The 16,471-nt window shown below is 43.6% G+C and overlaps 1 protein-coding gene across 1 annotated transcript in view; it reads left to right on the forward strand.

Annotated features, from left to right (window-relative positions):
• tbc1d12a (TBC1 domain family, member 12a) overlaps positions 1 to 16,471 on the forward strand; it is a 36,769-nt gene that overhangs the window by 12,860 nt on the left and 7,438 nt on the right. Inside the window, exons 3-7 of the mRNA XM_017702574.2 lie at positions 10,514 to 10,632; positions 12,042 to 12,124; positions 13,271 to 13,388; positions 14,103 to 14,209; positions 14,405 to 14,485. Of these exons, the coding sequence (XP_017558063.1) occupies positions 10,514 to 10,632; positions 12,042 to 12,124; positions 13,271 to 13,388; positions 14,103 to 14,209; positions 14,405 to 14,485 (508 nt within the window). The remainder of the gene's footprint in view (positions 1 to 10,513; positions 10,633 to 12,041; positions 12,125 to 13,270; positions 13,389 to 14,102; positions 14,210 to 14,404; positions 14,486 to 16,471) is intronic.

Below are 16,471 nucleotides of genomic sequence, written 5' to 3' on the forward strand. Positions count from 1 at the left end.
GAAGTTAGGGAACTGGCCCTGTGACCGGAATGTTGCCGGTTCGATCCCTAGTGCTGACAGTCCATGACTCAGGTGTCCTTGAGCAATTGCTCCCCGGGCGCCGTGGATAGGGCTGCCCACCGCTCCAGGCAAGTGTGCTCACTGCCCCCTAGTGTGTGTGTATTCACTAGTGTGTATGTGGTGTTTCACTTCACGGATGGGTTAAATGCGGAGGTGGAATTTCCCCGTTTGTGGGATCAAAAAAAAGTATCTCAACTTAATTTTTGAGAGTCTCTCATTGAAGATGCAACATTCCAGAAAAGCATCTGCGCTGCTTATAAATGCGAATAAGTCCATCCGTCTCCAAGTGTCCGTCTTTCCGTTCGCTACTAGCCAGGCGAGACTTCGTTGCTATGTGATCTGCAGTCTGCACGCCAGTTCTCATTCGTTGAGATCCAGGGCTTTCGTGATATGCTGCCCGCTTTGGAGCCGAGATTCAGCGTCCAGTCTCAAACATTTTACTGACTCAGCGACCCCCCCCCCCCCACCCCCACCCCATCCCAACTACTTTGCTTTAAAACTACCACGTCCTCACACAGTAAGAAAATAGAAATCCTGTATAGAAAAATAAGTTGCGAAGATAATCGTTTTATAATTGCATCGCAGCCTCTGAATCATAATTGAAGCGTGAGGTGCCTAAAGATTCCCAACCCTACACCATGACAGACCCTGGCCTTTGAGCTTTATACTGGTAACAGTGTTTTATAGCCCAGAGAACCTGACATCCATTATTTCTATAAACAGTCAATGTTGACTGCTGTCAACGTTCCCACTGGGCATCAGTCTGAGCTCGAACCCAGAGAAGTTGGCAGCGTTTCTGGCCACTGTTGATGTATGGCTTCCAAACCTGAGTAAGTTGATGCAGCGACTAACTGTCTTTATTGAAAACGGTTAGTCAGAGCGTTCCTGAGCCCATGTGGTGATAATCCATCCCAGAAACACGTCTGTTTATAATGCAGTAAGTGTAACAGGTCACAGGCTGTGGCTTTTGGCCTTGCGCTAATGAGAATGACATTCCTAACAAATGCTCGAGCTCAGTCACCGAAATAGCGGAAATAATTTCTGTAAAAATACATCCCTGAAAGCTTTTTCGTGAAACTTCTGTTGGCATGAGTACTGATCCTACGTGAGCACTCCTTCTTTTGTTCTGATGTCTTTTTTCCAGCAGCTTTTAGCAGTTTAGCACTCTGTAAGCTGGGTTTATAAATCGTTTCTTACTTGCTTTAAGCTGTGTTCACAGATTTACAGATCATCTGCGACTGCTGCTTCAGCTTTTGAGCATGTTTTGCAGTTCATGGTGAGTCAGGTTGTGTTCTAAACCGCATCGTTTGCGTGACCGTGGTGAAGATAGGATGCAGTTTGGTCAGGGTTGAAAGACGTTTTGAGGGTGTGTTTTTAAAGAAATGATTTGGGCTGTTTGGGCGACTAACTGAGTTCTAGTGTAAGGCTCGGCGCTCCAGTTCTGAACTGAAGAAGCAAAATTTGTACGCCGAACAAGTCGTGGGTGATTGGTTTTTCGCCAAACCATCCCTTTAAGACACGGCCTTGGACTGCGTCTCACACTTATGATACCTAAAATACCTAATTGCAATTTTTCTGACTAAGGCTGCGTTCACATTATCAGGCTGAAGCGGCACACATCCGATTTTTTGCCCTGGTGTGACTCAGATCTGGTGTTTTCAGATCCGACCTGAGTCACTTTGATATGTGGTCTTAGATCGGATACGTATCCGATTTGCGGCACTCAGATCGGAATTCATGTGCTTTTATCCCACGTGACCCTCATTCAGAGTTACCATGGCAACAGCGCCAAACAAATATTAAAGCCTGGAAACGGTGGAAAAGCAGCTCTTCTCACCTTTTTCTCCTTCGTCTGGCTCTAATAATGAAGATCAGAGTTAATGATCTTCTCAGCGAAGCTCGTTAGTTTGTGCCGATGATGCAGTGATTTTTAAATTGCAGTTATTTTCTATAAATTCAGGGGTTTCTGTTAAGAAGACCAGAACATCTTCTGTCTTAAGGCTTGACCTGTGAATATAATGTGCCGGAGAGCCAGTAAGTTGTGGTTGTAATGTCACAACGCATGGAGGTTTTACAGGCAGTTGACAAGCTGTGTGCTGTTAGGTTAGATTTTCCCACTAATAATGTAGTAAAAATGTAATAATGCAGCTCTTGTGATTTGAAAATTGCCCTCTGGTAAATTGTGCTTTCAGTATATTAAAAAAAAATCTATTTTTCAGCCGTTCTCACACTGTTCAGTACTTTTTTTCAACTTCTTGTACCCAAAAGTGGGACAAAAACAAAAGTCTCTACTCTGTTTCTGTTTATCTTGTTAGAGAGAAGTCATTCCTCCACAAGATCGGTGCCAAGTGGTCATGCTATTTTAAATTTGTTTCATGTCTCAGTTGCAAAATGCTGTTTCCAAAAAACAGATTTTGCCACCGTGTGTGTGTGTGTGTGTGTGTGTGTGTGTGTGTGTGTGTGTGTACATATATGTATATACAAACACACACACACACTCACTGGTACGCCTTGCTAGTAAAAGGCTGGACCTCCTTTTGCCTTCAGAACTGCTTTAATTCTTCGTGTCACACTTTCAACAAGGTGTTGGAAACGTTCCTCAGAGATTCTGGTTGGTTATTTGAGTTCCTGTTGCCTTTCTATCATCTGGAACCAGTCTGCCCATTCTCCTCTGACCTCTCACATCAACAAGGCATTTTCGTCCACACAACTGACCGCTCACTGGATATTTCCTCTTTTTCGGACCGTTCTCTGTAAACCCTAGAGATGGTTGAGCGTGAAAATCCCAGTAGATCAGCAGTTTCTGAAATACTCAGACCAGCCCGTCTGGCACCAACAACCATGCCACGGTCAAAGCCCCTTAAATCCCCTTTCTTCCCCGTTCTGATGCTCGGTCTGCACTTCAGCAATTGTCTTGACCACCTCTACATGCCTGAATGCAGTGAGCTGCGGCCGTGTGATTGGCCGATTAGCTATTTGTGTTAACAAGCCACTGAACAGGTGTACCCAATAAAGTGGCCTGTGTGTGTGTGTGTGTGTGTGTGTGTGTGTGTGTGTGTGTGTGTGTGTGTGTGACAAAGAACACACATGCTTTGTGTGATGGGCTGAGCATGTCATGCCTGACCTCATCAAGGATGAAGAAAATGACAGATTTTCAATGTTGGATAAAAACAAACTTTTGAGCTTGGGCTCCCCTAAAGACTACGGCCCAGTCCAATTTCTTCTTTTTACCCCTACCCCTTGTTTTCCCCTTGTCAGTGTCACTCTAACCCCTCAGAACTGAGTTACAGGGCAGTGGTTGAAATCTCGCCCTACGAAACGGAACAAACCCTCAAATAAAAGAGCATCACTTCATTATCAGCTACTAGCGCCGCTCTGTAGGCGACCCTGCCCGTCTGCAGGGACAGCAGAGGAGGGGAAAGTTCAGCTCCTCACTGCTGGGCTTTAGTTACATTTAGGGATCAGACGCCTTCAAAGAGGGGGGCTATTATTTATTATCACCCCCCCTAATTCTTCAGTGATGTGAAGCTGAAGTCAGAGATTCTCCAGGTTCTTGTTAGAATTTTCCCGTTCCACCTTAAATGGCGCAGCAGTTACATTCTGGAGCTTCAGGTGTCAGAACTGCTGGACTATTTAAGGTGGAACGGGAAAGTTAGCTAGATAGCTACCCAGACGTTAGCATGCTATTAGTGATTTTTAAGCTTGTTATGAAGAAAAACGACCAAAATCCACTGAAACCACATTAAACTAAGATAAAACGGTGGTGATCGTGATTTTTTAACAGAGAAAATTCTCACATTTGTGGGTTTCTTTGGTCTCTTGTTCTCCGTCTCGCCGGTTTCTCTGTTTTTCTCATATCTCTCTGTTTGGTGTGAGACTCTGAAAAACCTCCGTTTGGAGGGTCATGTAGCCCCAACACTTCACCCCACCCCTCTATCTCAGCGTACTGCTAGAAAAACAGAGGGCTGAGGGCTCAGAGGTAGGGGCGAGGGGTGAAGTGGGACTGGGCCTTAATGTAACACTACATTGAGTTTATGGCTAAATCGGTTGGTGTGAGTGAGGCAAAGCAAAACTCAGACACAAATCCATTCTTGTAGTTTTCTGTTTGATATTTAATGTATTGGTATATGTAGCATTAAATGTAGTTGAGTATGGAAAATATTTAATATTAAAATGACCAAGTTGAAACAATGACTTTTCCAAAATACATAACAATAATAATAATAATATTATTATTAGGGTTCGTTCTGCTCGTTAGTTTGTGCTGATGATGCAGTGATTCAGTCACGTGACGTTATTGAGTAGGAGGAGCTCATGAGGGTCATCTCAGCTCAGAGAGATCGGATTTGAGTAAAAAAATCTGATGAGCATCGAGGTTTGGAATGTAAACGTAGCCTAAAGGTACCGAAATGTAGCCTTGAGGGTCCCACCCCAGTGACGAGATGCGCTGCCCCAGTGACGGTTTACTACCGTTGCTTCTGAGAGTTCAGCGCCGAGGCGTCTCCTCACAGTGGGAGGATGGACAGAAACACCTGTGGATGTTTTCAGATCTGAAGCAGCTTGATCTTCTCCTCTCTCTCAGAGATCAAAGCTTTCAGTGCTGTTTATCTGATGGGAGCAGTTTTGGTGTCAACCAGGTCTTCCAGGTGGTTGTTATGAATCCCTTTTTTTTCTGTGGCTTTTAAACCTTTTTTTAAACTGTAGCCTGAGAGACGTTTTCCTTTGACTTTCTCCTTCGTTACACAAGTGGCCTCTCTGACTCCTGCACAGCATTGTTCATACATGGATGTTTAGAGAATGAGTACTGTTTGCAGATAAAGAGTGGAGGATAAGGAGTATCGTGCAGTCTCGAGTGCAGTGGCGAGGCCTTTTCTGTGTGATACTGAATTGCAGTCTGCTCTTTTTCTCTCCTGTGTCTTTTTTTATGCTGTCTATTCTTTCCTTTTCTTCACTTTGACTCTTTCTTGAGGACTGCTGGCTTTGTCAGCTGTGGCCTGCTTGCGAGAGAGAGGCAGAAGTAGTGTAGTTCTCTTTGTGTGCATGCATAAGCAAGCAATACAAGCCTTTTGCTGTGGGCAGAAGTTTGCAGTTTTTCTCTTAAGTGTTTAGTACTCAGAACTCGCCACCTTGAGCACTTCTTGGCAGTGATGGACAAAGTACACAAACCATGCACCTGAGTTAAAGCAGACACTCAAGGTAAACTTGAGTAAAAGTACTAAAGTATTTCCCTTCAAATGTACTTAAGTATAAAGTAAAAGTACTAAAAGAGTAATTCTGGCTCTGATCTGGTCCTGTTATCATTTTTATAACCAGACTGGCTTCATGAACTCATTTCAGGTGAAAGTCCTCCAGCGTCTCTCTTGGCAAACCAGTCTTTTAATAGAACGTCATTAATTAGTGACGCTGACGTCTATTAAAATGATCAGAAGCACAAAACACTGAAGGTAAACAGTTTCCATCAGGGAGAACCGAGTGGCTCTGAAATCACTTTTTACACACAAGCAAAGTTTCAGTTTCAGATTTATTTACAACTTAGTTCCAAGTTTAAGTTGAATAAAAACTGGCTTTAAACTCAGGATCACAGATGAGCTCCTTTACTATGTTGATCTGTAGGCGTCTGTTCATAAACATAAACCAGCCCAAACTCATTTACTATAAAATGAAATGGTGTTTGTAGAAATTCAGAAAAAAGCCGCGTCAGTCTCGACTGCATATGTGGACATATTTCTATATTGAGCTCTATTTACACAAAGTTAGGTTAGTTCATCATTTATGTTGAACAGACTCTCCCAAAGTTTTACGCTGCTGCGCTGACGTTGAACCGCGTGCTGCACTGGGTCGGTATGACCAACAGGTCAAAACCAGCTCTAAACAAAGTGACCGCTGGGCCCTGATTGGTGCTCTGGCTTTGCGCTTCTTTCGTTTTGACATATGTTTTTATACACACAGAAACCAAAAGGAACGACAGATTTCTCAAAATGTAGGAGGAAAAAGTCGGATATTAGACTCTGAAATGTAGTGGAGTGAAAGGAGAAAGTCCAGAACGGAGAAACTTCAGTACAGATACACCAAAAATACTAAAGTACAGAAACTAATTACATTTACTCAGTTACTGTCCAGCTCTGCTTCTTGGTGTCTTCACATTGTTAGGAATGAGGGGTTCAGTCCCTTGAACTAATTTTAAGTTTGGTGGGGAAAAAACTAATTTGCACTCTTTTCTACTTCGAACAAATATAGTCAAAGTTCTGACATTTGCTGTTTTAGTTCTTTAGCACTGGAGCGCCAACGTTAAATGTAGATAGCAAGTCCTCGGTTTTATTTGGTAAAACCTTCTGTGGTTGTGTGGGAAAGTGTCCCAAAGGCAGTCATACTTCTTTTTTCCATGACAATTTCCTGCCTCTGTCTTTATCCGTTAAATTAAACAGGCTGTTGTTCCTTACTGTGCCTCTAAGATAATCGGATGTATGATCCGAATGGCTCTCTTGTATTGTGCTTCATTCGGAGAGCAGCCTGGACTACGGCCCCCTTTAAAACTTCCAATATAAATGGGCAGCGCTGTCGGCCGGATGTTTGTGAGTGTGATGGTTTTTGTGACCTTTCAGAAGCATTGAATTCCGAACAGGCTGTCTATGCAGCGTGGTTTCCGTATTTGGGCCTTGTAGACTGCGGAGTGGGCAGTCCATTTAGAAGCATTAACAATGTTTCCATGTTACATCAAGCCCTTTAAGGGTCACTCAGGACTAGAATTAGCATTTAATATGTTGTTTTGTTGTTATGTGGCACTCTGAAGCACAGCACACGACCTGGAGTGCTCTACTGCTTTAATACAGCGGTTAAATAAATACAGTAAGAAATGAATAAATTCCCAAACTGTCTTTTCAGTCGGCAGCTGTGACAGAAGAACAGCTGAACAACCTGGAATCCGCCAGAAATGAACCCAACACCATTCGTCAAACTAAACGGGCTGTAAGAAGCTTTACAGACCGGCTGGAACAAAACAACATCAATACTGATCTGGAGAAACTGACCAAACTGAGCTGAACCTGATATTGGGTCAGTTTTACGGCTCAGTCTGATTTGGTCCGACTCTGAAGATCAGACCCGTCTGGCGAATGGTGTTGGGTTCATTTCTGGCTGATTCCAGGTTGTTCAGCTGTTCTTCTGTCTCAGCTGCCGACTGAAAAGCTGCTCAGTGGTGACGACAGTTTGGGAATTTAGTGTAAGGAGCTGGAGAACGAACTGCCGGCTGAGCAGCGAGTGGGCGGAGCTTGTTACTCTGACGTAGCAACGAGCTGCTCGTTAAGGAGCTATAATTAGGAGGAAGGAACTGAACATTAAAACATATTAAACGCCGCCTTCACGGCCAGTTTATTCATTTCCCACTGTATTTATTTAACCGCTGTATTATAGCAGTAGAGACACTAGAGATTGTGTGATATTGTGAACATCTGCGGTGACTAAATGTTATTTCGTGATAAAACCCTCCCTCTGAGTTCTCTTAAGTAACTTTAATACTGAGCATGCATTATGCAAAGCCATTAAAACTAAAGATGCGCTGATGTAGCGGCTGATAAATACTGAGATGATATCTGACTTCCTTCTGCAGTGACTAGTCATAGCAAACCAAAAAATTCAAATAGTGTGAAGCACTTTGTTTCTTCCCTCCTACCTTTTAGATGCCTCATCAGAAGGGTTTTCCGTAGTGTTTGAACCCCAAAATCTCGCTCTAGAGGCTTCTAGAGGCATTTTAACATTTGGGCCATTAACCTTAACCTCATTAACCTCTTATTCCCCAGGGTGTATCTTGGTCTGTCCATCTGAATTTATGTGACCAAATCTCAAGGCAAATAATCAGTAACTGCATGAAATAAACGTCCATTTTAATTCATTTATTTATTTTTAAAGATCCCATCAAATTAACAGAAAGTGTTTTATGATACACACACATCGCCAGAAATCTTAGAAGCTCTTTGTTTGTTTTTATAAAAATAGTTTTTAGAGTTCAGCTTCTTTTATTATAAGGGTTTAAAATGACATCACCGTCTATTAGACTGGAGAGAAGAGCTACAGCCTCACACGACGCCCAGCTTCTGAATGGAGCTTATGAAGTATGAACGTTATGAAGAACGTGACCAAGTGTGTTTAGGAACCACCGGTGGTCCCACGGAGTTGAAGAGGTTCAAGTTTAGGCTGAAAATGTGAGGATTTGTTTGCATAATTTCTGCTAATTTCTGATTTAAACACTACCATTGCTTATATTGTGTAGCTTCAGTGCAATAAGTCATAAGAACGACTGCATTTGGGGGGAAATGTGGAAAACTGCATAAATGTAATATGAATTTAATGTCGTCTGTCGATTCGGTGAAATCAGTTGTTTAAAACGGTGTCGTGATTATGGTCACATGATGCACTGCCTGTGTTTTGATTGGCTGTTTCATGCAACTTGTTTCACTAAGTTGCAGTGAGTTTCAAATGAGTTGCAGGATGCTTTATGTTATGCAACTCAAGTGCAATTTAGTGTCTTGTAGGTTTCAAGCAGCTAAAATTGCACAAAAGTTTCAGCATGTAACACCAGCGCAAGATGCTTATGGGAAACTGGGCCTAGTGTGAAGTCATTTGCATACATTGAAGAAAGTGTCTTGTTTTTCTTGTAAACGGCATGATTTCGTTCCAAGCTGTGTAAAAACGGTTGCTGTTCAGGTCTTTATCTTTGAGGCTTTTGCCTGTTTAAATAATTGTGCTCGTTTGTTGGAACAGAATGGGCCACAAATGATAAACATCCAGAAAATTGTTCCATTTACATCTGAGTTGTTTTGAAAGGGAAGTCGGCCTGTGCTCCATCACCCACTCATCGCCTGTATTTAGACAGTAGGACGACGTGCTTCAGTCAGATTTGCATTTATTCCTTTCTTGTTTGCATGTTGGTGTTTAGATGTAGGCTGCCTGTGACCGGGCACACGAGCGGCCGTTGTACAGATAAATAAAGAGAGGGAAAAACGTTTTTCTGGGTATGTCATTAATTTCCACCACTGAAATTGAATTCAGAAGAAATTCCTCCCAAATGTCCCCCAGAAATGGTTCATCAAAACCCCTTTTCACCCTGAGGTCCAGTTAGGACATTTGTACGGTTTCGTGTACCACCTGAAACGTCATCGTTCATTTTGGAGACCCCCCAGTCAAGTTCCCTTTTGTTGACCCTCTAGATGGAAGCACATTTGCACGTCTTCTACAGGAACAAGGGGGCATTTTTCTACTCATTTTAGTGCACGTTGTCTCTTTATTTGCTGAAATTCTGCAAAGACACAGTCGTTGTGCGTTAAAATGCGCCTCCGATGACCTTGAACTTTTAAGACTTTGGAGGTGTGGAAAGAAGTCTCCTGTAAAGAATGGTAACCATAATGAAAGCAAAGGGCAGTAAATAACGACAAAGTTGATATAAGTTATATAACTTATGTAAGTTGCTGAGAGTGTAATTTTTTGTTGACGTACATTTTCCACTTTTTTCCTGATATTGAAAACAAACGTTTTTTTATTTTTATTTATATTATAAAGTTTGCATGCGTGGTGTTGTGTTTTCTGATTGGCTGTCCTCATTGAAAAGCAGCTGAAACACTTCTTATAACTTCAGCGTGAGTGGGCGGGGCTAAACTGCTGTAACAAACTCGGAGAGGGCTGGTTTCGCAGCTTAGTGTTCACACAGTCGTATGCAAAAGTTTGGCCCGGTCCTTATATGGATTCATTGAGTTTCTAAGGACCCAAACTCTACAGGGAACATGTTTCCGCACATTTTAATGCACGATTACTGTTTGTTTGCTTAATGTAATAATGGAGGGGTGGGCGGCGGCGTAAAACATGTGCAAAAGTTTTGGCACATTTGATATTTTGGGTTTTTTTTTCCCCCAATTTGTTAAACGAGAACGCGAGAGAATTATTTTCACTCAAAAATCAACAATGTGTAATTTGACTGGGATTTTTTTTTTCCATAAATTGCTTTTGCGTACTGCCGTACGTGGAATGGTGACGGAAAGGTACGTTGTGACGAGTTAAGGTGGATCTGATCGGCTCTGTTTGACCGAAGGTCAGTATTTTTAATGGTGGCAATTCCATATGTGTTATTTCACTGTTATTCTAAAATGTGGAAAGCAGTGAAATCTCAGGATAAACCCTGAATAGATGCCTCACTTTTTGACCTGTCCTGCATATAAAAATCAGATTTGATAGCCTCTCCACACACATGCCCATTCGCCAGTCGTGTTGTTTTTCCTTATTTTTTTCCTCCCTCTCTTTCCTCCTTCCGTCTCAGACGAGCGCATGCTGGGTTGTGGCATGTGTAGACGTGGATCTTCTGTAGCCTCAAACCAGCTGTTCCATTGTTTTGGCTTTCTTTTCATTCCATCTTTTTTTTTTCTTCTTCTTCTTCTTCTTCTTAATGGTTCCTCCCTTTTCTTTGAAGGAGTGCGAGGCGAGGGCGGGACCAGGGACCGGGCCACACCCCCGACAGCCAATGAGACGGAAGAATCTGGAGTTTGAGCCTTTGTCTACTACTGCGCTCATTCTGGAGGACAGGCCCGCGTAAGTGTTTCCAGGCTGGAACTACATTTCCCATGATTCACTGCTTCCACATAGCAGAGTGACACGACTGCATGCTGCCACAATGCCAGATATTTACCCGCTGTGTGTTGCTGGTACCAAATATACTTCAGGGAGTTTTACGATTTCAGATTTTCTTCTGTGAGAAGGAGCAAAACGTCAGCCGCTTGTCGTTGGTCAGTGTTTGTTGTTTACCAAACAAAGTCCATGTGTTGTGTAGTTAAAAAGCAACTATTAAGCAGTAACAAACTGACCGCTTTCCTGTTGTGCATCAGGATATGCTGTAATGTAACACCGCAGTATGATATGTTTGTTCACTCTCGTTCACACAGACATGCTGTCTCTCACTCTGAAGAGGCTTTGGCTTCTCTTCACTTTAAAGAATGTGCTCCTCTCTGCTGAAATCGTTTTTTGTCCAAAGCCCGTCCACAAGCTTAAGCTGTTCCTTTTGTATATAAGAGGGACTGTGGAAGCTGTGATCTGGTGGCCGTAGATCACCACAGCCACAGTTAATGGTGATAACTCCCTCCTCGAGTGCTCTACTGCTTTAATACAGCGGTTAAATAAATACAGTAAGAAATGAATAAATTGGCCGTGAACGCGGCGTTTAATATGTTTTAATGTTCAGTTCCTTCCTCCTAATTAGAGCTCCTTAACGAGCAGCTTGGTGCTACGTCAGAGTAACGAGCTCCGCCCACTCGCCGCTCAGCCGGCAGTTCGTTCTCCAGCTCCTTACACTAAATTCCCAGACTGTCGTCTCCACTGAGCAGCTTTTCAGTCGGCAGCTGTGACAGAAGAACAGCTGAACAACCTGGAATCAGCCAGAAATGAACCCAACACCATTCGCCAGACGGGTCTGATCTTCAGAGTCGGACCAAATCAGACTGAGCCGTAAAACTGACCCAATATCAGGTTCAGCTCAGTTTGGTCAGTTTCTCCAGATCAGTATTAATGTTGTTTTGTTCCAGCCGGTCTGTAAAGCTTCTCACAGCCCGTTTAGTTTGGCGAATGGTGTTGGGTTCATTTCTGGCTGATTCCGGGTTGTTCAGCTGTTCTTCTGTCACAGCTGCCGACTGAAAAGCTGCTCAGTGGCGACGACAGTTTGGGAATTTAGTGTCGCCTCGTCTTCAAAGTCGGACCAAATCGGCTGTCGGTCAGATGTGACCTTAACAGCGTCCGTTTTCTGTTTGTGGCAGAGTAAGAAGGGTCAGCGTTAGTAGGAGTGATGGTGTTTGTGAAAAAAAGTTAGAACGCCTCTCAACTAATCAGCCTGCCTGGCCAGAAATAAATCTTGTATAATATTGAAATATCATGGATGGTCAGAGTTCTCTGTTGCTTTTATAGAGACGTTTGATATGTTTCAGCTGATTGTTGATCATTCCCTGTGTCAGGAATCTGCCAGCTAAGTCTGAGGAAGAAGCTCAAAGACACAGACAGGAGTACAATGAGATGGTGGCGGGAGCCAAAAGGAGGGGTGAGTGTTTCGTCTGCACGTACACTGACGAGCCAAATCATTATGACCTCTTACAGATGGACTTCAGCATTAGCTGGTAGTTCAGCACTTGCATGTAAATAGCACTAATTGGTAGAACAGTATTGGTCAGTAGATCAGGACTGGTCTATAGAGCTTAACAGTGTCTTAACCGTGTTAGAAATTCGGCAAGAAGAGTCAGGAGACTGGAGCTTCGGCGTTGACCGGAGTTTATTTCCACATACAGAGTGCGGGTACAGCGCGGTCAATCAGCAGGATCAGGAGTCTTATTCACGTGCATGCAGACGATGGTGCACGGGCGCAGCTTGGTCATCGGTGTGTCACCAGTCTAGTCTGGTCAGCAGTCCATTCTAGTCTGGTCAGCAGTCCAGTCTGACAAGAATATTTTGGAAGGACCTTTATATACATTGAAAACTATGGGGGAGGAAGAAGGGGGGGGTTGAGGAGGGATAAGGAGGGGTTGTAGAAAGAGAATATGAGTAGAGATGTAGGGGGTAGAGATAAGGCGGCCGGGGGGGGGGACTGTTATCACCTTAAGGTCGTGAGACAAAGGGTCATTTCAATACGAACAAAAGTGATCAGGCAAGGTCATCACCTTTCTTCCATTTGCTTAAACTCTACAATGAACTTGGTTTAGACCTTAAGAAAATAACCTAAGCAGAAACAACATGTATTGAGAATATTTTCTCTCAACCAGCACTAACTGGTAGATCAGGACTGGTCTACAGAATAATGTTAACTGGTGCTGGATGGTAACGTTCCACTGGTAATGCCGCTCTTAAGAAGTGTCCATTTACTGTAAAGCCACACTGAATAAGACCTTGACAAGGGCAGTGTTGCCCCTCTATCACCCCAACATCTCCCTGTTACCTCAGTTTAGAAGTGCCCAGATTTCAGGGGGCAGATATCTTACTCTCCCAGTGAGTCGACTACAGCTGACTCATACTGACTACTGGAGGTTTGTATTACTCTAAAATTGATATCGATTTCATATTGATCAGGCCTGTGTGTCTGTGTGCTAATGAGCATTGATTGTTGGCACGTAATAATAAACTATTCTTTATTTTCATCCCATTGTCCTGTTTTCTTTCTTTCTCACTCCTTTCCCTCCCCTCTCTCCCCTGGCAGAGATGAAGGAAGCTCAGCGTAAAAAGAAACAGATGAAGGAGAGGTACCGGCAGGAGGAGAACATCGCCCATGCCATGGTTATCTGGAATACTGAGATCCTGCCTAACTGGGAAAGCATGTGAGTGCTCGTGCATCTAATCTGCCCAACCTGTCGTCCTTTCAGACAGCTGTTTCTTGAAAACATGCCGCCGTCCATCCATCCGTCCTTTTCTAAGTATTTACTCACTTGTTCGCTTCATTAGGCCATTTTCAGGTCAGGCTAACGTTGAACCCTGCTTATAGGTCCACTAAGTAGCGGTGGGCAGCCCTATCCACGGTGCCCGGGGAGCAGTTGGGGGGTTAGGTGTCTTGCTCAAGGACACCTCAGTCATGGACTGTCGGCCCTGGGGATCGAACCGGCAATCTTCCGGTCACAGGGCCAGCTCCCTAACCTCCAGCCCACGACTGCCCCACCCCTCTATCTTAACAAAAACTGGGACATTCTACCCCTAGACATGAACGCGCAAAACAAAGGGCTAAGTGGTAGGGGCAATGGGTGAAATGGGATTGGGCCTAAATAAGGCTTAAATTTAACCTCCCCATACCTGCAGTTACCCTGACTACAAAGTGTTTCTAATAAAGTGGCCGGTGATTGTATGCTGTGGCTTCCCTCTAAGTCAGCCCTCGCAAATTCAAAGGCTGTATGTTTTCTTCAGAAGGATCAATGGCAAATTTAATAACCTGATTAAAGGACCTCGCTGCTGTGCCACTGCAGTGTTTTAATGTAATGCTTGGACCTCTTTGATTAGTTGATTAATGGGTCAGTGAGTTGATTAAATGCTTGCCTGTGCAGGAGGAACACTCGGCGTGTTCGTGAACTCTGGTGGCAGGGTCTGCCCCCCAGCGTCCGTGGAAAAGTCTGGAGCCTCGCCATCGGCAACGAGCTCAACATCACCCCCGGTAACCATGGCAACATAGGCCTTTTAGGATCACCTCTTGGCCTCTGTACAAACACAATTACATTTTCTCATTAACAGCAGATGTTGCTTTGCTGACTAATGACAATAAGAACTGTCATTATACTGACCAGCAGGATTTTAAGTAGCCGTGTGTGTGTGTGTGTGTGTGTGTGTGTGTGTGTGTGTGTGTTTCCAGAACTGTATGAGATCTTCTTGTCTAGAGCCAAAGAGAAGTGGCGGAGTTTTAACGAGACGAGCTCGGTCAGTGAGAATGAGGGTATGTATTCATTTCCTTGTTGGGTTTGACCTTTACTTTACTGACCTTTACTGACCTACATCGTTTTTTAGTGCTCTGAATGCTCCATTTGGGGTTGAAGGAGGCATGTGATTCTGTTTGTGTGTGTATTGTGCAACAATGTGGATAGTGTTTCTCCAGAATATCCTTTTTGGGTATTTGGGTGTGTGATTGGTTCATGATTCCTTTGATTGTATTCATCCATCACACAGTTGGTTTCCTCTTTTGCCATCTCCTCTTCCAAGGATAATGTCTTTTCAGATGGTTCTTCTCAGGATGCGTCCAAAAATAGGAATTTGGGCTTGGAGTTGGAGGTGGGCCCCAATTTGTTTGAGGATCCTTCTTCTTTTCTTTGCCAACAAATATACTTTCAGAAGTCGTCGCCAACACCAGAGTTCAAAGGCTTCAGTATTTTCATGTTTCGCTCGTTTATTGTCCCGCTTTCACATTCATAAAGAACCACAGAGGAGACCACAGCCTGGACAGTCCTGATCTTTGTTTGTGAAGACAAATGCTTGCATTTGAAGATCTTTTCCAGCTGCGTCATCCAGGTTCTGCCAAGTGCAGTCCATCATTTCCACATCTTCTCCATCATTTGAGGAGATAGCAGTCTTGTTGTCAGAGCCTTGGTCTTCTTCACATTGAGATGAAGTCCCACGTTTTCACTCTGTTCTTTAACTTTTCTTAAGGGCATTCAGGTCTCTAGTAGGGCTGGACGATAAAATCAAAGGGTGAGTTAAACCGACCTGACGTAATCTTGCCCATTTCGGTTATTTCTTTATTTTTTTATTCTGGTAATAAATTTATTCCTTTCCCCACTCTGTGTGTTCATGTACTGTCCCCTTAAAAACTCACTACCGCGTGTGTCGTCACGTGACTCCGCCACATCCACTCTGACACATGGAAGCTGAGGCTGCACACAGCAGGTAAAAGTGGCCCAAATCTGATTTTCTCACCAAATCTGAGTTTTTGTTTGGCTGTTCAGATCATCTTTTAAATGTGATCTGCATGTGACGTCAGTCTGAACAGATCAGCTCCTAAACTGACCCTCGTGAGCGTCACGCAGCTTCCCGCGGCTCATCCAGAGGTAAACAACCACGACTGCCAACGACGGCCAGTCGCTCCCGGAGCATCAGCTTCATCTTCACCAGCTCACAGGAGCCATCGTGAAGCTTCACTGACTGACCGCAGGGCTCATCACCCAGAATGTGTTCACCTCGTTGTAAAAAGGGCGCGGCCACTTCTTTGGTTCACGTCCTCGGATTCTTTAAACTTTGCTTTCAGACTTTTAACTGTTCTCCGACGCTGCAGCCTCGTTCTCCTGTGGCTGCAATCGGCATTTCTTTCGAAATCTCTTCAAACACAGAAGGTTTTAGATGAGTCTCTAATAATTTTTGTACAGAAACATCAGCCTAAATGTTTGAGTTTCAGCAGCAAGAAATTATGATGAATTGTATTGACATAAAAGCTGCATGAATTCCGATCTGGCTGTTGAGACGATTTACATTAAGCTATGCAGAACATATTTACGGTACAAACCTTCAGTGAAACTTCAGAGGGATAAAAAAACAAATAAAACCACCAAAGAATCGTTCATTAATCGTAATCGAGGCAAAACATTCAATTAATCGTGATAATGATTTGAGGTCTATTTTCAGCTATGAGCGTCACCAACGTATAGAAGGATATTGATGTTTCGTCCACCAACTCCTTTGTCGCCGTCCTCCAGTCCTGCGTCTCCTTGTCCTTGTCTAATTTCTTTCTCACTGTGGGCCCAGCCTGTTTGTCCGTTTACTATCCTGACCGTGGCTTGTTGATCACTGTAAAGATTCCTCATTAGAACAATGAGATGCTGTAGTATTCCCACTTTGCTGAGGGCTTTCCATAATTTTACTTGGTCTTACAACCAGACTTTGCTGTAGTCAGTCAAACACGTTTTGGCTTCCTTTTTGGATTTCTTGGCTCAGA

This window comes from Pygocentrus nattereri, chromosome 10 (assembly GCF_015220715.1).
Source record: "Pygocentrus nattereri isolate fPygNat1 chromosome 10, fPygNat1.pri, whole genome shotgun sequence".
In the NCBI taxonomy this organism is placed as follows: domain Eukaryota; kingdom Metazoa; phylum Chordata; class Actinopteri; order Characiformes; family Serrasalmidae; genus Pygocentrus; species Pygocentrus nattereri.